A 22,612-nucleotide genomic window follows, 5' to 3' on the forward strand; every position below is an offset into this window, starting at 1 on the left:
CCTGGGCTAGGACTGGGTCTGGGGGCTCCCGGAACTCGGCAGAAAATCCTACTCTGCGGGCGGGGTGGGGGAGGCACTGCAGAGTGGTGGGGGGCAGCCCGAGGGGCTGGGAGAGGGTCCGGCCCACACTGCTGCCTGGGCTGGGACTGGTCCCGCCGGCGCAGGGTAGCAGGAAACTCTCCGCACACTCACCGGACCTGGGCTAGGAGTGGGTCTGGGGGCTCCAGAGCTTTCAATAATAAAAAAGAACTCATTCTGAAATGCCAAGCACAGGTTCACCACCCCTGATATAGGACAATGTGGGCAAGGGAGACAGCTCAGTGACATAAGCACCTGCCTGGCAGGCACAAGGGTCCCGAGTTCAGTCCCCAGTGCCCCAAACCCCAAAACAGAACCTCAAAGATATAGAAAAATGCTTCAGTGTTTTTATACTTAGTATAATAATGCTTGAGTCATTTTCATATAAATTTTTACTAGTATAAGGAAATTCACAACTAGTCTTACTTTGCTAATAGTTTATTTTCTAAACATGGGCAAAGATTTTTCATTCTGTGAAATATTCATGAATGTTATTTGAGTTTAGTATAGAACTTATATAAGCCATAGATGTGGGAAATGTTTCTAATGTTGTTAACCCTGCATCTCTATTGACATGAATTACTATTTTTCTGTATATTTTGGATTCAGTTGGCTAATTTAATTTTTTCTCATTTAAGTTCATAGATGAGCTTAGTCTATAAAATTATGTTTTGTCATAAAATGATTTTTAGAGTATTTCCCTAGTTTTATTCATCTGGCTGTGTATCGTTGGGATTATTTACCACTTAAAAGAAAGAAGCAGTAGAAAAAACTACTTGAGACTCACAGTTTCTTTACAGGAATACTTCTTTAATTGCTGGCTTAATTAATGAAAAATTGCCTCACTAGTGTGAGCGCCTGAAAGAGTAAATAAAATCTGAAAGGTAGACTAGATACTGTGAAAAAGAAAGACTTTGTTCAATGGAAGGGAAACCTGGGAGGAGGAAAAGGCCAAAGAAAGAAGGAAAAATATATATTTATGTATATATGTAGGATAATTTGGATAATTGCACTGCTGATTTCTGGTTGTCTTTTGAAAGGAGCAGTTAAGGTTTAAATGTTTTTCTTTTTCTTATTTTCTTTCTTTTCAATTGCTTATAACTTTGTGGTTTTATTTTGCTTGTAACCAGCTTTCCACCTTTATATCTGGTAACAATTAATTTGAAGATAACATCATGCAACACAGCAACCAAAGTTGAATTCCTATTACTTTATTTAATGAAACATAGAAATTAATTGATTATTTGGTACAGGGTCTCACTACACAGCTTAGACTCATAATGATCTTCCTGTCTCAGCCTCCCCAGCAGGTGTGGGATTACAGATGTGCGTCACCAGGCTTCCAGGGCTGGCATGGCCTGCAGTGCTGGGGATCGAAACTAGGTCTTTGTGTTTGCCAAGCAGGTACTTAAAATACCAAGCTGTCTCCCCAGCCCTGCTTAATGAAATTTTTATCCTTTTTTTTGAATAATTTTACTGAGAAAGAAATAGCAATGAGACAGTTTCAAAATAGGTTAGTAGGACAGTTACAATAATTAATACATTGCATATTGTTGTCTTCGTAGCAGTTTTTTCTAGCTTTTAAATATTTATTAGTTCATTTTGAAATATAATAATTACATCCATTGTAGGGAATCGGTGCATATTTATAACACATCTCAATGCTTTTTCTCCAATCTTTTTTTTTCATTCTGTTAAAACAGAAAATGAAAATAACAGGAAAGACAGAAACAATAAAATGATACAGAAATTCAAAACAAAATGATAAGAAATTAACAATGGTTGTTATATTACAGCCATTACATATTGCTTCAATCCACATAGTTACTCAGATTACCAGATATAATCCCTCTTCCCTCAACCCCTGTTTTATTTTGCCACAATCAGATTCACTTGACATACCTAATGGTTACATTTATCATGGGTTTTGATACATGTGTCTAATAATATTAATTTTTTGTCTTGGCAGTAGCTATTCAGAGTACAAGATGCAGACATGATATCTTGCCTAAACACTAATAGTACAAATCATTCTTCTCTTTGAACTAAGAGAAAGTAGCTGTATATCTATCCTATTTTATATATACAGATACAGAATGGTCCTTCATTTATATCCCCTTTTTATGTTTAGTTTTGTAAGAGATGGATAGTTCATTCCCATTCAAATATTTTAGGTGTGTGAATTCAGCAAAATAATCCAATATAAATCCAGTAGTTCATAATAGTAGTGGGTTATCCTCAGAATAGGCAATGTCAGAAGTTGTTGACTTGAGCCTTTTACAGCTCAGCATATTAATATGACTTTTTGCCTCATGTTTATACTTTTCTGCTGGATGGTTAACCAAGATAAAGCAAGACTTATATAACAAGAAATGTAACTTTTGTATATGACAAAATCCCCTCGGGATTTATTTTGAAACCACATACTGCAGTGTGTAGATCTTTTGTCAGTGTCAGCCATATGGATGAGTCACGGCCATTGCTTGACCAATTAGCCTGAGAGAATGTTTTCCTTCTAGGTGACTCTCCTTAGGCACACTCTCCATCGTCAATCACTTTCCTCTGTGGTCCCATAATCTCCTTGGACAGAAAACTTGTGACACCACTGAGTTACAGGATATTACAGTTCAGGTTCTCTTGTGTCCTGAGTCCTCATTGACCTTGAAAGGTTAGGGCCAAAATGTTGGCTGTCCTTGTAGACCTTCTTTTTCCCTAATTATTTGGTCTGAAAATTTAAGTTGTTAACCCTCCAGAAGAGAAGCTTAATGTTATTATTACCCTACAACATAGGCAGGTGAGCTTAACCTCAATATCTGTCTGAATATCAAATGCCTTAGTCATATCATAGAACGGGTATTTTCCAACAATCATTAATATGCTAAACTTTAAATCCCTATAGAATGTGAAAAAAATGTAAACAATTACACATTTTTGTACAGAAATTTAGAAATCTAACCATATACAACGTTGTAGCAGGATAGTCCTGTGGCATTTTTTCTTGTCTCTTTTTTCATTTATTACATTCTTTTAAAACAATCATTTGCTAGAGAGAGAGAGAGAGAGAGAGAGAGAGAGAGAGAGAGAACAGCAGTAATTGATATGACATTAGAAGCAGTACGCATTTAGAAGACCAGAATGACAAGCATTCCAAGTATGGACCTAATGTCACACATTGCTATCCTCAGTGCAGTTGCTTAGTCCACAGGTATCAGCATATATAGTTAGTCAGGGTGAGAATCCTACCAATTAACTGCTAGTTTCAAAAACCTGATGGAGATTCTAAGGACCATTGCCTTAACCATCTTGTATGCATCAATGTATAGTTTTCCTCTGCCATATTTCCTAGCTTTTCTCCTTGCCCGCTCTTCACTGTTTAATCCTTAGGTTCTCATGTTCCATTTAGTTGTGTTATACCTTTCATTTTTATTTCTTCTTTTGAGTTCTTATACTAGGGAGAGTATATGATATTTACACATGTGGGTCTGGTTTATTTCACTTATGAGTATATCTTCAAGTTCCATCCATTTGTATATGAAGGCTTCGAGATTATCATTCTTTAGAGCTGAGTAATGCTCCACTGCACAAAACAGCATATCTTTTTCATCCATTCCTCAGGTGATGGGCATTTTGATTGTTTCCAAGATTTGGCTATCACAAATTGTTCTGCTATAAACATAGGTGCACATATATCACTATGATATGATATTTTCAGTTCTTTTGGGAAAATTCCAAGTAGGAAAATAGCTGTGTTGAATGGGATTTCCAACCCTAGTTTTTTAAGGTGTCTCCACACTGATTTCTATAATTGTTGCACCAGTCCACATTCCCACCAGCAGTGGAGAAGGGTTCTTTTTTCCCCACAACCTCTCAAATATTTTTATATATATAGTAGTTTTATATATTTCTTTGTGATAGCCATTCTTTGGGGTGGGACTGTATCACAGTGTTGCTTTAATATGCACTTCACAGATGGCTAGTGACAGATGGCTAGTGACGACGTGGAGCGCTTTTAATGTAGACATTAGTTTCTAGAATTTCTTCCTCTCAGAAGCATGTGTTCATCTCAGATGCCCATTTCTGGATTGAGTCTTTAAATATCGGGGCCCTGGTGTTTTTTATTTCTTTATAAATTCAAGAGAGCAGACCTTTGTCTGAGTGCTTATTAGTTAAGAATTTTTTTTCCAAATTCGTGGATTGTCTTTTTATACTGTTGGTAATTTCTTTTGACATACAAAAACTTCTCAATAAGAAGAGGTCCCAGTTGTTAATTCTTTCAAGTATTATCTATGCAGTTTGGTTTTTGTACATGAATTGTTTGCATACCCCTATGTTTTAAAGATTTCCTCCTATTTTCTCTTTCAGGAGATTTAGTATTTCTGTCTGAATGTTTAGATATTTGATCCATTTTGACTTTAGTTTAGTGCATGGTGATAGACCCAAGTCCAGTTTTAATTTTTGGCATATAGAGAGCCAATTTTTCCAGCACCATCTGTTAAAGAGATCATCTTTCTTCCAGTGAGCATGTTTGTCCCCTTTGTCAAAAATAAGGCATAACATGGAACGGGCATTTTTCATCAAGTATTAAAATATTGAACTTTGAGTCCCTACAGAATATGATGCAAAAACATTTAAAAATTGAAATATATTTTAAAAATAGGCATAGAGAAGATGTTTGATATTCAGACAAATAGTGAGCTTAAGTTTAACAGTCTAGGTTGTATGGTAATAATAATAAGCTTCTTTTCTGGAAGAAATACTTAAGTTTGCAGACCAAAATTAGAGAAAAAGGAGGGCTGCAAGGAAAGTCAACATTTTGGCCCTAGCCTTCCAAGGTCAATTAAGACTCAGGACATATGAGAACTTGTACTGCAACGTCATGTAACTCGGTAGTGTCCCAAATTTTCTGATCAAGGAGATTATGGGGCCAAAGAGGAAAGTGATCCATAATGTAGAGTGTGCCTATTGAGAATCACATGGAGAGAAAACATTCTCTCAGGCTTTCACAGAGAGCACATTGGCCAAGCAATGGCCGTGACTCATTCACAAGGCTGACACTGACAAAAGATCTACAATCTGTGGTACAGTATCTCAGGAAAAATCCTGAGGGGATTTCACTGACCTTATCGGACCCAAAAACTACAACTCTTGTTGCATAGGTCATGCTTTATCTTGGTCTTAACCATCCAGCAGAAAAGTATAAAAACAAAGTTTAAGAAGTAAAGCCATGCTGTTATGTTGAGCTGTAGGGGTCTCAGGTCAACAGTTTCTGACATTGCCAGTGAAATGGAAGACCCAATACTATTATGGACTACTGGACTCTTTTAGTATATTTTGCTGAGTTAACACACCTATAATATTCAAATGACGGAACTAAATAAGAAAGGGGATATGTAAATGAATGTTAATTTCGTATCTGTGTATTCAAAATGGTTAGGATAGATATATAGTTACATTCTCTTAACGAATAGAGGGATTTGTTCTAATAGTGTTTGTAAATAAGATATCATGTCTGCATCTTGTACAGCAAATAACCACTAGGAAGAATGTATGCAATGTGGTAATTATTAAAACTGTCTTAACAAAACAACACAACAAAACAAACAAATGAAGGACCATTTTGCATCTGTATATTCAAAATAGGACAGATATGCAGCTATTTTCTCTTAATTAAATGTATAGAAAGATTGTACTAATAGTGTTTTTGGACAGGATATCATGTCTGCGTACTGTACAATGAATAACTGCTAAGAAGACAACAATATGCAATGTATTAATTATTGAAACTGTCCTACTAATCAGTTTTGAAACTGTCTCATTGCAATTTTTTATCAATAAAATTATTTTTTAAAAAAGAAAAAAAAAGAAAAGGTGGCTGAGTGTGTTTGTAGTTGCTTCTGTATTTTCTAATCTATTCCATTGATCCTCAGGTCTATTTTGTTGCCAATACTATGCTGATTTTATCACAGTAGCTTTGTAGTATAATTTCAAGTCAGGAATTGTATGCCTCCTGTGTTGTCTTTGTTTCCCAGGATTACCTTTGCTATTCTAATTCTTTTCTGGTTTCAAATAAATTTTAGGAATGGTTTCTCTAGGTCTGTGAGGTATGTTGGTGGTAGTTTGATAGGGATTGCAATAAATCTGTATAACAATTTTGGGAGTATGGTCATCTTCACAATGTTGATTCTTCCTATCCAGGAGCAGGGACTATCTTTCTGCTTTTTGAAATCATCTACGATCTCTTTTTTCAGTGTCCTGTATGTTTTATTGAAGAGATCTTTCAGAGAGATTAACTACTAACTATTTCATTTTCTATGGTGCTAATGTAAAAGGTATTGTTTCTCTAATTTCCCTCTCAGTATGTTTTTTATCTGAGTAGAGGAATGCTATTAAGCTGTGGGTATTGACATTGTATCCTGCCATGCTACTGAATTTCTGTATTAATTCTACTAGCTTCTTGGTAGGGCTTTTGGGTCTTCCAAGTAGAGTACATTGTCATCTGCAAATAATAGTTTAACTTCTTCTTTACCTATTCTTATTCTTTTTATCTCTCTCTCTCGTCTAATGGCTCTGGCTAATGATTCCAAAACAATATTGAATAGGAGTGATAGAGGACATCCTTGTATTGTACCAGATATGAGAGTAAAAGATTTTAGTTTTTCCCCATTTAGAATTATGTTAGCCACTGGGTTGTCATAGTTGGCGTTTATCAGATTGAGTTAGAGGCCATCTATTCCAATTTTCTGTAGGACTTTGAACATGAATGAGTGTTGCACTTGGTCAAAAGCCTTTTTTGTATCAACTGAGATGATCATGTGATTTTTGGATTTGGTTCTATTGATATAGTGTGTTACATTTATAGATTTGCATATATTGAACCATCCTTACATCCCTTGGATTAATCTTACCTGCTCATGGTGTATAATCTTCTTGAGGATTTGCTGTATTTGCAAGGATTATATTGAGGATTTTGGCATCTTTGTTCATGAGAAAGATTGACCTACAGTTTTCTTTTTAGTTGTGTCTTTCCCTGATATTTTTGGTATCAATATTTCCTTTTCAATCTCATTGAAGAGTTTGAGGAGTATTGGGATTATATCTTCTGTAAATTTCTTATAAATTCAGCTGTGAATCTATCAGGACATGGACTTTTCTTTGTTGGTAGGTTTTTTAAATTACATTTCAGATTTCATTTGCTGTTATTGGCTTATTGAGAGTTGTTATATCTTCTTGATTCAGTTTTAGTAATTTCTGCTTTTCTAGGAATCTGCATTTCTTCTGTGTCTTCTATTCTGTGAGAGAGTAAAGATTCTCAAAGTAGCTATTTATGGTCTTCTGAATTTATACTGGGTCTGTGGTAATATCATCTTTTTCATTCCTTATTGCTTGTATTTGAGTTTTTTCTTTCCTCTTTTTGATGAGGTTAGCTAGGAGCTTATCCACTTTATTTAATCTTTCCAAAAGTTTTTGACTCATTAATTATTTGCATTGTTTTCTTTGTCTTGATTGAATTAATTTCTGCTCTATTCTTTATGATTTCTTCCCATCTTTGGGCCTTTGGTTTAGTTTGCTCTTCCTTTTCTAGATGTTGGAGGTGCAACAATAGGGTGTTTATTTGTTCCCTTTCTGTTTTCCTAATGTGTGAGTTCACAGCTATAAACTTCCCTTTGAGAACTGCTTTCATCACATCCCATAAATTCCGCTAAGTTGTGCTTGACTTTTCATTGATTTGCAGATGTTGTTTGATTTCTTGTTTAGTTTCTTCTGGGACCCATTGGTTGCTCTGGAGCGTATTGTTTAATTTCCATCTATGTATGGGGTTTTCCTGGTCTCTTTTGTCATTTGTTTCCAGTTTCATTGCACTTTGGTCAGATAATACACATGGGATCATTTCTGTTTTCTTGCATATACTTAAACATGACCTATGGACTACTATGTGATCTATTTTAGAAAATGACCCATGTGCAGCTGAAAACAATGTGTATTCAGCTGTGGTTGGGTATAACACTCTGTATATGTCCACTAAGTTCATTTGTTCCACATCCTGGTTCAGTTGTGCTACTTCTTTGCTAATTATTTGTCTACTTGGTGTATCTTTTTGGGATAACGGGGTGTTAAATTCTACTGTTAATATTGCCATATTGGTTATTAGATTTTTCATGTCCATTAAGAGTTGTCTTATGTAGCTGGGTGCTCATGTGTTTGGTGCGTACATATTTATGAGTGTTACCTCTTCCTCTTGAATTTTTCCCCTAACCATTAGATAGTGGCCTTCTTTATTTTGTTTGATCATTCTTGGTTTGAAATTGAGACTGCGAACAGGATTCCTACCACTGCTTTTTCTGTGAGGTGGTGGGCCATGTAGTATTGTTTTCCATCATTTGACTTTCAGCCTATGAAATTCTTTATGAGTTAAGTGTGTTTCTTGTATACAGTATATTGTTGGATTTTTCTTTCCTAATCCACTGGCATGTCCATTTATTTTAATTGGTGAACTGAGTCCATTTATATTGATGGTTATAATTGAGACGTAGTACTTATGATTGAGATGTTATTGCCTGCTTTTGTTTACTACTTTTTCTCCTGTGTCTAATTGTTTGCCCTATTTGGTGGGTTATTTCCATTCTCATTTATGGAGTTTTCTTCACTTTCATCCCTCTCTAGAATATCTTTTAGTAGTCTGTGTAGAGTCGGCTTTTTTACCATGAAATTCTTTAGTTGTTCTTTGTCATGAAAGTATTTCATTTTCCCCTCAAACTTCAAAGTTTTGCATGGTATAGTAGCCTGGGCTGGAATTTGTTTTCATAGAGGACCTGAAGTCCCCTGCTCCATACTCTTCCGGACTTGATGGTTTGTGAAGAGAAGTCGGCCGTAATTCTGATGGGTTTTCCTTTAAATGTGATCTGCTGCTTTTCTCTAGGTGATTTCAGTATGTTGTTCTTGTGCTAGATTTGTGGGATATTGACTATTATATGTGTGGATTTTTTAAAATTGGTTTGATGTTATTTGGAGTTCTGTATTCTTTGATTACCTGAATGTCATTTTGTTGCCCCATATTTGGGAAGTTTTCTGCTATTATTTCTGCCCATATTCTTTTGATACCATTTGTACTGACTTCTTCTTTCTCATCTATGCCTATTATTCTCTCATTGTTCATCTTTGCATCATCTTGCAGATGTTGAATTAGCTTTTCCTGTACTCTAGTTTTTTAAGAGATATTTTACCTTTTCACTAGCTGCAACAGTGTCTTCTAGCTCTGAAACTGTATCTTCACTTTCATTCAAATGGTTTTCCAGCCTGTGATGAGATTTTAAGTTCCTCTCTATCTCTTTAACTCTGCTTCACGTGATCTATTTCTTTCCTGTATTGCTCATTCAAAGCTTCCATCATTTTTCTGTTCTCCTCTGATTTTTTTATCAGTGTCTTATTTAGAAACAGTTATTAATTCTTTCATATAGTAATCTTTTCTTTTTATCTCAGAGATTATGTCCAATCTGATTTCTTCTATAACTTTCTGCAGATGTTTCTTTACATCAGCAGCTATTAATTCAGAGATCTCTTTTTTATTTAAGAGGTTATTTCTGGTCTGATTTCCTCTCTATCTTTCTGCAGTTATGTCTTTACTTCAGAAGCTATTAATTCACACATTTCAGCTGTGTGACTCCCAATTTCTTCTGTGCTAGTGTCTGCTGCATTTGTTCTGGTGGGATTGGGGCCCATAATGCATTTGCCCTGTCTCTTTGTCATTTTGTATAGTGGTGTCCTCTGACCTTTGGTGCAGAGCTTTGGTGCAGTTATAATCTTATCACCTTTCGAAGTTCTTACCCAAGAGGCATTATATGGTTAAAACAATTATAGTTTGTATTGAGAGAACTGCCATTAGGAACACTAATAATGGGTAGTGATATTTAGCAATTGCCAAACTTTTGTAACTAATGGGTTTGTATCTTAGCTAGTAAGAGCAAGCATTATGTTTATATAGCTAAGTAGATGTTAAATTAGGAATTTGTGTTTAAGTTAGTTCTGCTCAGTTCTATCTGATCACCACCCCTTGATCTACCTGGGTTCTTATAGTCAGACTAGTTCATCCTGGTCAACTTTGTTCCCCCGTCAGTCAAGAGAGAAAGAGGGAAGATACCCTCATATATCTGGGTCTAGCAAAACGTCTCAGCTTACTGGGTCCAGATGTACAAAGTTTAAACGCATCCGAATGTGCCTGGCTTGGGTCTGGCTGCTGTGCTCAGCTTCTTCCTGCTGCAGCCCATGGAAGTGAACTCACTGTGACCCTTTGGCAAGATATTCTGCTGCTGGATTAGCTGGGTGGTTCTGGCCCCTAGCTTCCCTGCAGGGATGTCAGCTGGAGAGTTTCACACCAGGCCTGTACGCCAGTCCTAGGCTTGGTCTGGAGAGGTCCAGCATTTGCAATGACCCCACTTTTTGGTACCAAATTCTGTCTCATTCACTTTTCTCACATTGCTAGGACAAAATATCCAACACCCAGAATTAAGGAAGGAAAAGTTTATTTAGCTCACAGTTAGTGGATCTTTCAGTCCATACTCAGGTGACTGTAGGGCAGAGACACACATGGAAGAGGGCAGCAGTTCATGGTGGCAGAAAATGCAAAGCGTAAAAGAGAGGAGCAGTGGATATAGTAGCTAACAAGTCTCTATTCCTTCCTCATGTTGTATGCAGGCTGCCCACCCCAGGGCAGGTGCAGCTCTCACACCCAGAATCCCAGCGCTGGATCATGAATTAATCACAAACTCCAGAAACCTGCACCATGACTGCATGAGGCTTTGGGGGTACAACTAGACACAGACCATAGCAGTGCCACAGCACACAGGGCGTGGGTGCTCCTCAGAGAGAGCACTCAGATGCCCTCCTGGCCATGCCTCTCTTGGGGACTTACGTGTGACCTAGCAAAGTAGGGTGCAAGGACTCTGCTATGCCATATGTCAACCACCAAGGAACTGCAGGCGAGGGCCCAGTCAGCCAGTGCCCAGTGCTTGCAAGTCTTAGTGCACAGATAAGCTGCCACTGCTATGATGTCCACTCCATTCACCCATATATTCATTAAACAGGCACCCAGGCTAACCATTCCAAACTCTTTTCCTCAAAGATGGTCCTGCCTAACAAGTGTTGATGAGACTCCTGTTCAAAATGAGCAGGACTGACACACACACACACACACACACACACACACACACACACACACAGAATAACTGGGGTCCCCCTGGGAGACTTTATGGAATCAGGTAAGCAGGCTGGTGGGCAGACACACAGGCAGATAGAAAGACTGCATCCTCCTCCCTTTGGGATCCAATGTGAGCTGCTGAACTGGAGGGCCAGGGTTCCTCCGCAGATCTTTGAGAGGGATTGAGAAATCTTGAGGGCATCCTTCTGGTTGGGACCCAGAGGGGGTCCTTACTCCATCTGTGAAGATCACAACCAAAAACCAAAGTGGTCAGCATGGTTGTTTGACCAAGATGGTGCAGTAACAAAGAGAGACATCGAAATGACACCTAGGATTTGGAGGCAGATTTATTTATGTCAGCAGGCGCTGATTGTGATCATTCCCAAAATATCAACCCCCCGAGGCTCAGTGAAGGGAAGTTTTTATGAGTTTGACCAGAGAAAATACAGAGGCAGAATAGTTGGCAGTCTTTAATACTGCTTTTATTGATATAGGGTCTTGCTATGCAGCTTGGGCTAGTAGCACAGCTTGCATTTGTAGTGACCCTCCTGTTGCAGCCTCCTCAGTGCAGCAATTACAGGTGTGCACCACCGTGCTCTGCTTCAGGCCTGGCACAGTGCACCTGGGGTTCCAGGGCTGACATGAAATGCAGCACTGGGGATCAAACTCAGGACCTTGCACTTGGCAGGCAGATGCTTAGACACAGAGCTATCTCCCCAGACCATACTTGGCTGTCTCTGACTAGTTCTTACAATAGTCCACAGTGACAGCCATTTCTAGGAAATAGAAGCAACCGCATAGAAACTGCTATCTGAGTAACTAAGAAACTGAAATATACTGGCTTGGAGGGCCATTTCTGTGTAGTGCCACCACCTGCTGCAGCCTTTGGGCTGTGTCCTCATGTCCTCAACTCCTGCTTATGTCGCTGGGCAGCATCAGAGGAAATGTGACTAATGTCAGCAGAGAAAGTATTTCAGATGTGTCAGTGAGCACAATAGCCTGATTCATTAGACACAGTTAGAAAGGAGGAGACAGTGGAAAGGGAGTTCAACTAGAGAAGTAGAGGGTTTTTGTCAGAGAAGACCAGAGTAGCCTGCGAATGAAGGAAGGAATTTGAGCTTTATACGGGCTTGTATCCTTGAGATGGTTGATGTGGGGTGCTTATTGTTGGATTTATTTGCTGTTTACCTGGTGTCTGTTTTGTTAAGGTCAGGCTGACCATTGGTGGGTGAAATAAAAAACAAACTAGGGAACCAGGTGGGGCCCCAGGCAGCCTCAAGAGCCTCAGCGAGCACTGCCCCATCTCCCTGCCATTGCAGGAGCCTTGTCCCACTTCTCTACCTTGATGGGAGCCCCAGCGACATGTGCCCCATATTTCTCACCATCACAGAAGCAGTGCTGAGCCTTGCCGCTGGACTTTGGGAGCTTTGAAAATGTCACAGCAAAGGAGCAAATGACAATCTCAGACCTTCAGTCCACCAAGAACAAGTCTAGGAGACATGGACATACATACCTGAAGGTTGTAAAACTACAGCAACAGAAGTAAAGAAATAATTCCATCAGGCTATAGAAGAAATCAGATTACAAATAATCTGATAGGTAAAAAAGAAATGAGAGCAATAATGAAAAAATTACTCAGTAAAGATAAAGAAGACATAGATTAAAAAATAGAGGACCATAGAAAAATGATGGAAACATCAAATGAACAATATGGAAAAGAATTAGAATGTATGAAACAGATTCCAATGGAAATGAAGTATCCATTGAAAGTTGGCAAAACTGCTCAAACAAAACCAAAGATAGACTTTCAAACCTTGAAGACAGCATTGCAGGTAGCAATTGCAAAAGGAAAGACCTCTGAAAAAATAACAAGGAACCAGGAAATAACAATTCCACAGCTACAAGATTATGCAAAGATAAATAATATAAGATTCATAGATGTCAATGAAATAGCAGGTGTCAATATAATGACATAAAAAGACTGTTTGCAGAAGTAGTAGCAGAAAGTTTCACATGCTTGGGAAAAGACCTCGGGTAAGTGAGGCATACAGAGCTCCAGCTAGACACAATCAAAACAAATCTACACCCACACAAAATGTTCAAGATCCCAGAACTTCATCAAAAGAAGACAATATGAAAGCTGGTAGGGAAAAGAAGCAGACCGCCTATCAAGGTAGGCCCATCAGAATCACAGCAGATTTGAAGAAAACAGTATGGAACATAACTATTGTTGGATTCCTACTATTTTGTTTGGTGAGATTCTGTATCATTTCTAATGATTTTCTGTACTATTTTATATTCTCTTAAAAAAACTAGATTAAAATAGAAACCATCTACATGTGTAGGAGTTTAGAGCTATGGTATCTAATTAGCAGCACCGTTTCTTTGAGAATGCAAGTCTCTCATGCAGTTTTGGGAATTTATGGGCGTGTAGCATCAGGAGAAAATCACAAGCTGAGTTCTGAACTCATGGAGCGATAGTATCCTTTATGCACCGAGGAATTTAAGAGCAATGTGCTCAGAAAGAGCCCAGGCCTGCGGAGTGAGAGGCATGAATAACCTCGTGCTTAAGGCTGCAGCTTCCTTAAAGCTAGTTTCTGAAAAGTTGGCCTTCTCATCTCTTTTCTCCCCATCTTCATCTTTGCTACCCTAGCCCATCCCATGACTCAGCTCTCACATTTCAGAACCAAGAATGTATGTGTTTTCCAGGCTGGTGTTATGGCTGGGGGTATTGGAGGTGTCCCTGGCACCCTGGGTCCACTTGGTGTGGCTCTGGAAGTGGCTCTCCTCATGGCCCTGACTCCACAGTTGTGCTGGTGGCTGCTCTCAGGAGGGCTGTGTATGACATTCTTGGACATCTGTGTGAAGGCCGCCATGCACCCTGAATCCTGCAGGATCAGCACCCGAGAGTGTCTCCACCACTCACTGCTGTGCTCCCAGAAGTGGAGGGTCCACTGCAGCCACAGCAGTGGTGGCCTGCGGGGCACCGTGCCAGAGCAGGGAGCTCAGGCCCCCCGAGCAGCAAGTCCCAAGGTCGCATGGGCCCGTCAGGCCCCTTCCTTAAGCTATTCTGTCCACTCTGTCATTGTGCTCGTGGCCTGTGGTGGGCATGGCTGTTTTGGAGACCTCTGTGTGCCTTTGGAGTCACCCTTTTTCTTGTCTTCATAAGCCACACCTATGTGCTTTCTACCAAAACTAATTGTTTTATCAAAAAGTCACTTGACCACGCCTTTGGTTTCACTCTCCTAAGCAACTTTCTCTCCTAAGGAACTTTTTGAAGATTCTTTACATGGCCAGGCTGTATGTTTTCCAAATTTTTATCTTCTGCTCCCCTTTGGTGACACAAGGGGATTAAAAATACTTATTTATTTTTTAAAATTAGCATGTTCATTACAGGGAACAGAAAAATACACTACATAAGGAGAAATCCTGGTCACTCACTGCCATAAGCAGCTCAGTCGGCAGTGCTTTAGGTCCTCTGTGTGCACACACCACATGCATCTTGTGTGCCATTTTGTACACCTGAAGTTGCACTGTGAGCCACATTGTCCCACACATCATGAATAGTCACCAGTTCAAAATCCCAAGGCTGCAAGGCTGTTTTTGTTAATCAAGAAAACACCACATGAACTCAATCTGTTAGGAAAAAAATTGTAATCCTGCCTTTCTTGGGGACAAGTTTCATTGAAGAGAAAAATGGCAACAGGCCTCTAGATGGAAGTTCTAGAAGAAAGACAATTAAAATACTGCATTCCCCTAATGCTCTATTTAAAAATGGAAAATAAAACAACATAGTGTATCAGGCCCACCTGAGAATTATCACATCTCTGCCATTAAAATATTAGCAGGAAGGTCTGTTCCCACTGAACTGCTAATGTATTTCTATAATACAGTGAGGTGAGCACACGTTTGTAGCTGTCAGCAGCATGTAGCTTCTGAACACACTGCATGCTTCCCCTTGCCGGCCCCTTCACTCCAGCCCAACGACAAGTTCTGGGACAATGTTCCTGACAGTGTAGCAATTCCCCACCCAAGATGTATTTTTTCTATCAAAAATTTTAAAAGATAATTGAGAATTTGTAAATTCTCTGGCTCTAACATTTACCACACACACTGTTACCTCAAGATACGGATGGAAGAGTTGGGCATGGTGGTGAATGCTTTTAATCCCAGAACTCAGGAGGCTGAGGCAGGAGGCCGCCCTGGGCTACATAGGTCCTGTGTGAATAAAAAGTGCAGATGTTGTGAATGGTAGGAATAGAAGGCAACGTGGGCTCAAACAGAAGAAAGGTGTTCTAGCTGCACGCCATCAACTCCACACAAGGAATGCAAATACTATGGACTGCAAACATGGCCTAGAAAAATAAGAGCTGAAAAAGGACGTTTATGTAGGAATTATTTTGGCATTTCCAACACCATCTGGGAGTGGGCATTATCCTTTAATGCTCAGCAATATTACGTGCGGAGTCTTGCCAGGCTGAGGGCTGCCTCCCTCTGCACACCCTCTCCCAGCCGGCGAACAGGCCAGCGGTCCCTTGAAGACATCAAATGTAACAACCTTGTTCCCAAAAGGTGACTCAACAGAAGACACTTAAAAGGCGTTATGTTATCCCTTGACCTCGACATGTGTGTGCTTTTAGCCATCTAGAAAGGCAGGAATTTCCGACAGGGACTTAAACGTCTCAGTGCAGGTGGTAGCAGCGAATAAATTGCACACATGTAAAAAGTCTGTTATTTGAAAGTGTCTTTTAGGTGGGACTGCTCTGCCCTGAAACCTGCCCCAGCCCTCGCAATCCAGGGGACAGAAGCATAAGCAACACCTAGAAGGGACTTCAGCAATTTCACCTGCTGCTTGGTTTTAAGAATAGCCTTTCCTATGAATTGCAACACAAAACACTCAGCTTGTTGTTTTGCTAGCTGGACTTCCGTTATACATCGGCCATCTCTTTAGCATCTAGGAAGACCAGGGCCGTACATTAGGGCCTTCTGATCTCTTCTATATAATTTTTCCCACAGCAAGTAGAGCAGAATGAACTGACATAGGACACAGTGACCAGTCATGCTTCACAAGATGGCGCTGACCCAAAGGTCAGCCTCTTTGTGTGGCCTCTTTCTCCTCAGCTCAGCTCAAGCTCTGCTCAGAGAGAACTCTGCCCACTGTACTTCTGAAGAACCACATTTCATTGCAAATTTTAATAAAATGGTATCTAGTGTGTCGTTTACTACTTCTGTCTTCACCATACTTTATTCAAGTGTAAACATCTAGAAAGACTAGTTGCTTCAAATAGGAAGTCCAGGTTGTTCACGTATGCACAGTGGTGCTGAATAAACTACACAATATAACAATGGCTACATTTGAAAGTGTTCTGTAAGTAGGAGGATTCTGGCTGAGAATTCTTCCAATTCTTTCCCTCCCGTTCCACATGTGGGGCAGGTCCGGGTGTCACAGCAGTCAAACGCAAGGCAGGACACACAAGGGCGATGGCTCAGCTGAAATTTTCAGGCATCCACTGACTTTCGCAGTTTCTTCCCTCCCACCTCTCTCAACCTCCTGAATAAGGACAGACAGCACATTGTTCACAGAGGCAGCTTAATAATTCCATTTCCAAGCACAGTATTTCCCATCAATTTCAAATAGGTATTTATAAAAAGGCAATTCTGTTCTTCGTACTCTGCCCTACTTTCAAATATATCAAGCACTTCTAAATAGCTTGAACTAGACTTGTCTTGTAAGACCGTCTCTTATGAAAGAAGCAACATGGATGAGCAAAACTGCACAAGTAGCCACGGTGATATCGGAGGTACCTTCTAAGTGTAGCCATTTGGCTTTGGGCCACCCCAGCCTCATTTGTTCTCTCTGTCGTCGATCCAGGGAACACGCAATGCTTACATCTGGTTGAACACATCCATATCCAAATTCATTCCCAGAGGACAAGCTTCTGATGATTCCAACATACAGTGTCCAGAATGTGTTAACTTTACAACTACTTTATCTCCCAGGAAACCTCTTCAACCTCTAGGGACTAGATGCAGTGAAATTTGGGTTTATTTGTCTGTCATAGACGTCATATAGGCACAGAGTGTGCTAAAAATGATCTCTGAAGATGTCTGAGTAGAAACGCACTAGCCCTCTCCTTGGCAGCTGGGCTCTTCCCACTTTTTCCAGCCACTGAACAAGCACTAGAGGTGCCACACTGCTTGTGGAAGAGGCTCACTAATTGAGTTCCCCAATGGCAGCATGTCGTATGAATTTTAGAAAAAGATTTACAAAGTGTATCTGACTAGCTCTAAACTGAAAATACATTGGCATTTCTAAGCAGCCAGGAAAGACTAGAAATTTCAAGGAAGGACTCAATTTGTCCACTGTATACACAAAAGTCTTCAGAGGCCATCTGAATTGCACATATGTAGCTATGGTTATCATTTGAAAGTGTCATCAAAACGTGAGGGGCATTCTGGCTTAGAACGCTTCTCCTCCAGCAGAGTGGGCTGGGACTCATGAATTTTCAGAGGACAATCTCTTCTAGACAATTTTAACAGAAATGCACAAGATTTATTAGTTTATTCTACATTTGTCATACATTGGTGTCTCCTCAGGAAGACTAGATACAGTAAATTAGGACACCTTTATTCTTTCTTTCTTTTTTGTTTTTATCTACCTGGTACAGGGTCTCACTATGCAGCTCAGACTCATGGTGATCCTCCTGTTTCCAGCCTCCCCAGCGCTGGGATTGCAGGTGTGCCCCACCACGCGTGGACTCAGTTGCCCACTCAATTTACCATGTGGGCAGGGCTGGCACAGCATGTGGGACTGGGGATTGAACCCTGGTCCCTGCACTTGCCAAAGCAGGTGCTTAGTCCTCTGAGCTATCTCGCCGGTCTTACTTTCTGCATACCATCCACACAGCAGAGTAAAACAAAATTTGTTCTGCACAGCGTAAGGGATGATGGTGACGCTGGGCGCACCGTATGTGCTGCCGTCCACATTTTCTTCTCTTACTGCAAAGCAGGGCTTGAAAACCTGCAGAAAGAATACTTAGACTAAGTAGTTCAAGAAATACTGGACATGACCAATTATAGGTGTGCTGGTGAGGAATCAGTGTACACAGGACGCAAAGGGTGGGACAAGAGAAGCCTTCTGTGTACATGAGACCGGTCATGCAGAGGCACCCGTCTGCCTTCTCACAGTCTCCTGCCTCAGGTCCTCAGCCCATGGGGATACTAAGGAAGAGTGTCTTCCTGCTGTCACTCCGAGATGGCCTCTGAGATGCAGAAGCTCAATCCTGAAAGCAAACCAAATGCCCATCAACCAATGAACAGATAAAAGTGATGCAGTTCTTTTTAATATAATGGAGTACCATTTTGCCATAAACAAGGATAAATTTGAGGTATTTATTGATAAATGGGTGGACCTCGAGACCATTCTCTTAAGTGAAATAAATCAGACACACATATTAAATATTGCATTGTCTCCCTGGCTTGAAAATCAAAATATAAATAAGAAACAAATTGTACAAGAGGTATAGTGAAATGGGAATAAATTATTCAAAAGGAAAAGAAAACTAGGGAAAGGGGAGGGTAGAGGGAAGAAGGGAAAAAATGAGAAAAGAAGGATAAAATGGGACAAAGCTTTGTACACAAAGAGGAGGTGTTAATGCAACGAGTGGTGACTGGGAGGGACAGGAAGCAAGTGAAGGTATATCACGCACAGGCAGAGTTCCTGTGACAAATGGGGGCACTGTGTATACCTGGACTGTACCAGCAGACGACCGAGTGAAAAGAAAAGCTTGGCCCAGGGCCCTGAAGGACTTCTCCATCATTCAGCTTAAAACTAGTCCAGCTTCGGTTTTGCGCTTCCGATTCGAAAGCCTCTTCCCCACACTGAGGCACTGGCCATTTAGTGTCCCTTTCCTCTGCTATCAATTGCTGTCTCAGTCAGGTCTGCGCTGCTGCAAGAGGATCCCTGGCGCTGAGAGATTTATGAAGAACAGAAACGCTTTTCTCACAGCTCTGGCATGTGGGACAGTCCCAGCTGAGGGCGGCAGCCTCTGCCGGGCGCTTCCTGCCTCACCTTCACGCGGCGGAAGGCAGGAGGCAGGAGCGAGGCCCTCCGCGGCCCTTCGCAGAGCATCAACCCACCTGGGAGGGCTCTGCCCCGGGTCCGAGTTCAGCGCATGCACTTTGGGGAGCCACACTCGGACACAGAGCGCACGGTGTGTCATCCTACTGCCTCCAGGTACTATGAAAAATATCTCAATTTTGTCACTATGGTACTGTTGCTGGAAAGTTTTTTTCTGGTTATTTTAATTTCTGCTTAATATGTTGTCATGTTTCTTAGGGGAATGAGATTTTATAATTGTGATGTTCTTCCTTGAGAATGAAACCTTTATTTAATTGTGATTTTCCGTTATTACTTTATGCCTAAAAATCCATTTTACCTTATTATTAGCTGTGTGTTGGATTTGTTTAGTATTTGCCTGGCTTAATTCCTGAAAATTTTTAATCTTTTATTTTTCTAATGTTAGTGAAGTTAGGAGTGTTTGTTAGAAGTAACAGAAAGCTAAGTTTAGTTTGTCTCGTTTGATAATCTTTGCCTCTTAATTCTTGAACTTCCTCCTTTACACCTATTCTAATGATCGTGGTTACCGTCATTTCTATCCTCCTGTTTTGTACTTTCTGTGTAGTGTTATGCCCCTCTGCACCTTTTTACCTTTTAGTGTTACCATTTGAGTATATTTTCTCATTATATGCTTTTCTCTCTACTCCTTTGAAACTGATTCATTCTATTTTTAGTTCAGTTGTTAGTTACCTTTGAAAATTTAATACAATTTCACTCCACACCATTTTCTTTTCTTTTCTTTTTTTTTTTTTTTTTGTGCAGGGTCTCACTACACAGCCCGCATTAGTAGTGATCCTCCTGATTTCTGCCTCCCAAGTGCCGGGATTACAGGCGCGTCACCACGCCCGGACTCCATCGCCGGCTCAGCGCACCCGGGCATGCGGAGCCAGAGATCGAACCCTGGGCACGGTGCTTACCTGAGCAAGTGCTTAGTCCGCTGAGCTATACCGCCGGCCCTCAATCCATTTTCTTGAACAAAATGAGGATGGTAGTGAATCCACTGCGCCCCTTCCCCTTCCTGGTCTATTACTATGGCTGTCCCGGGTCATTTTGTTTTTTCCTTCAAAGCCTAATAAACAATATCATTGTCTTATATAAACAATATTTGAAGTTTTCATTTTTACTTCTCTTTTTACTTCTTATTTGTACTTATAACTGGTGCCTTTCTTTTTTTACTTACTGATTCATATAGTGAATAAATTCAATAAACAGTAATGATATATCACATGACAGGTTAATTCAAACCTGATGAAGATTTTAGATTTTTTAAAAAAGTAAATTCTTGTTAATAAAGAAAATTCAAAATGTAGAACTAGAGTCCAACAAAACAATTTAACAAGATAAGCACATTATTTAATGAGGCAAAATTCACACAGAAATTTATTTTATATAAAATTATATTATTCTGTTATATTCTGAGGTGTGAAACAGAAGTATTAGAATTGAAATAGTTTAAATATTCTTTTATAACATTTATTATTATAAGAGAACATATAAATTTGATACAATAAGTTATATGGAAAGTAAAATTTAACAGTTTAATCATGTCACTGAAATATTCATTTTTAATTGTATATTTATAAAGATATTCCTGGGGCTGGGGAGATGGCTCAGTGGAATAAGTGCTTCCCTGGCAAGCGCAAGGGCCTGAGTTCAATCCCCAGTTCTGAAAAAAAAAAAGATATTCCTAATTCATACAATTTCAAATACAGAAAATTAAAATCATAAATAGTAATTTGAGCAAATTAAAAGTCATTGTAGCCAGGGAGATAGCTCAGTAGAATAAGCACTTGCCTGGCAAGTGCAGGGTCCTGAGTTCAATCCCCAGTTCCACAAAAAAACAAAACAAAACAAAAAAAAGTCAATGTATTTTTCAATATCCTTTGTTAATACTGTGAAGCCTCAAATTTTGTGGAAAGTTAAGACACTAGTTATTTAAATTTTTTCATTGTTTTTCTTTCCTTTAAATACAAAGTGTGTTCAAAATACAATAAACCTCAAAACAAATCTCCACATGCTGTACAGCAATTATACAATTTAGTAGTCTTTTTTCTGTAATACATCAGTGTTAAGTATTTAAATTAGTGACAGAATTCTCAAACATCAATTATAGACAGACTCAGCCAATTTAGTGATGGTTTTTCAGTATTGGCAATGGTAATGTCAGTCTTTTCCCAGTTTCTTTCTCTAGCTGGAACTTTGAATAAAATAATTTTGCCCAATTGTATTCACAGTCAAAGGAACAAAATATGTTCTACTGAATGCAATTGGTGTTTCTGCCATAGTTTTCCAGCATAATGGTGTAATACCATTCACTTAACTAATAGATTTTTGAGATAGGTTAGATTGTTATTGTCTCTTACATGCATTACTGAGGCTGATCAATAGTAGGTGAATGTCTAGCAGCACCTGACCGATATTATCCAGCGAGAGTTCAATAATGTGTGCTTGTTAGAGAACTGCTACGCTTTAAATTGTACGCTTAGAAAATATGGACCAAGAAACATAACAATGAACGGAGGCGTTTACACATAAAATACCTAAACATGGTTTCCCACCTCCTTCCACCTATGATGTAAAGAAAAGCAAGAGCAAGTCACGCGAGGCTGAGCAGTAGCGACGTCTTCATGGGATCCTTTAGAGACGCTGCTGATCAGGACCCGCTGCTTTCCTTTGGCCTTGCCAGATGCACTTTCTAAAATAAAATGATATATATGAACATATGCCTCTTCACTGACGTTATTTCAGCGGATCCTGATCTTTCTGGTCTTGACATCCTATAATGGTATTAATGGTGTTTCCTTCCCAGAACCCCAATGTTTATACCTTGGGTCCTGTATTAGTCAAAAGCAGCCCCCGGGATCATAATATTTGTTGTTGAAGTCACATGCAAAAGCTCATGGGGCTGCCTAAATATTTTATGAAGTGACACAGTTCTCTAAACTCTGGGTGTCAAGTAGAGGAATTAAGGGACACACTTTCTGACTACAAATGGGCAACATGACCCGTAATTCATAGTTCTGATTCCTTCTGCATAGAAAAGAAGTTCTTGACTTTCACTCTATATAAAACACTAAATCTTATTTAATATTAATGAACTTAGTAGCATACACTTTTGTATTTTCATTATAGTCTTTTTTATTTTTTAAGGTAGAGGTGTCTTCAACTGGTGCCTTTGATCTGGTTGCTTTCATTTGCCTAGAGGATGACTTTTGTTATGTCAC

General features: G+C 39.6%; 1 protein-coding gene across 1 annotated transcript in view; it reads right to left on the reverse strand.

The window, feature by feature from the left end:
* Window positions 1-22,612, reverse strand: part of LOC101578314 (60S ribosomal protein L31-like) — a 43,793-nt gene that overhangs the window by 19,401 nt on the left and 1,780 nt on the right. Inside the window, exon 3 of the mRNA XM_023709682.1 lies at window positions 18,155-18,290. Coding sequence (XP_023565450.1) covers window positions 18,155-18,290 — 136 coding nt within the window. The remainder of the gene's footprint in view (window positions 1-18,154; window positions 18,291-22,612) is intronic.

This window comes from Octodon degus, unplaced genomic scaffold, assembly GCF_000260255.1.
Source record: "Octodon degus isolate 3935 unplaced genomic scaffold, OctDeg1.0 scaffold00014, whole genome shotgun sequence".
NCBI lineage: Eukaryota > Metazoa > Chordata > Mammalia > Rodentia > Octodontidae > Octodon > Octodon degus.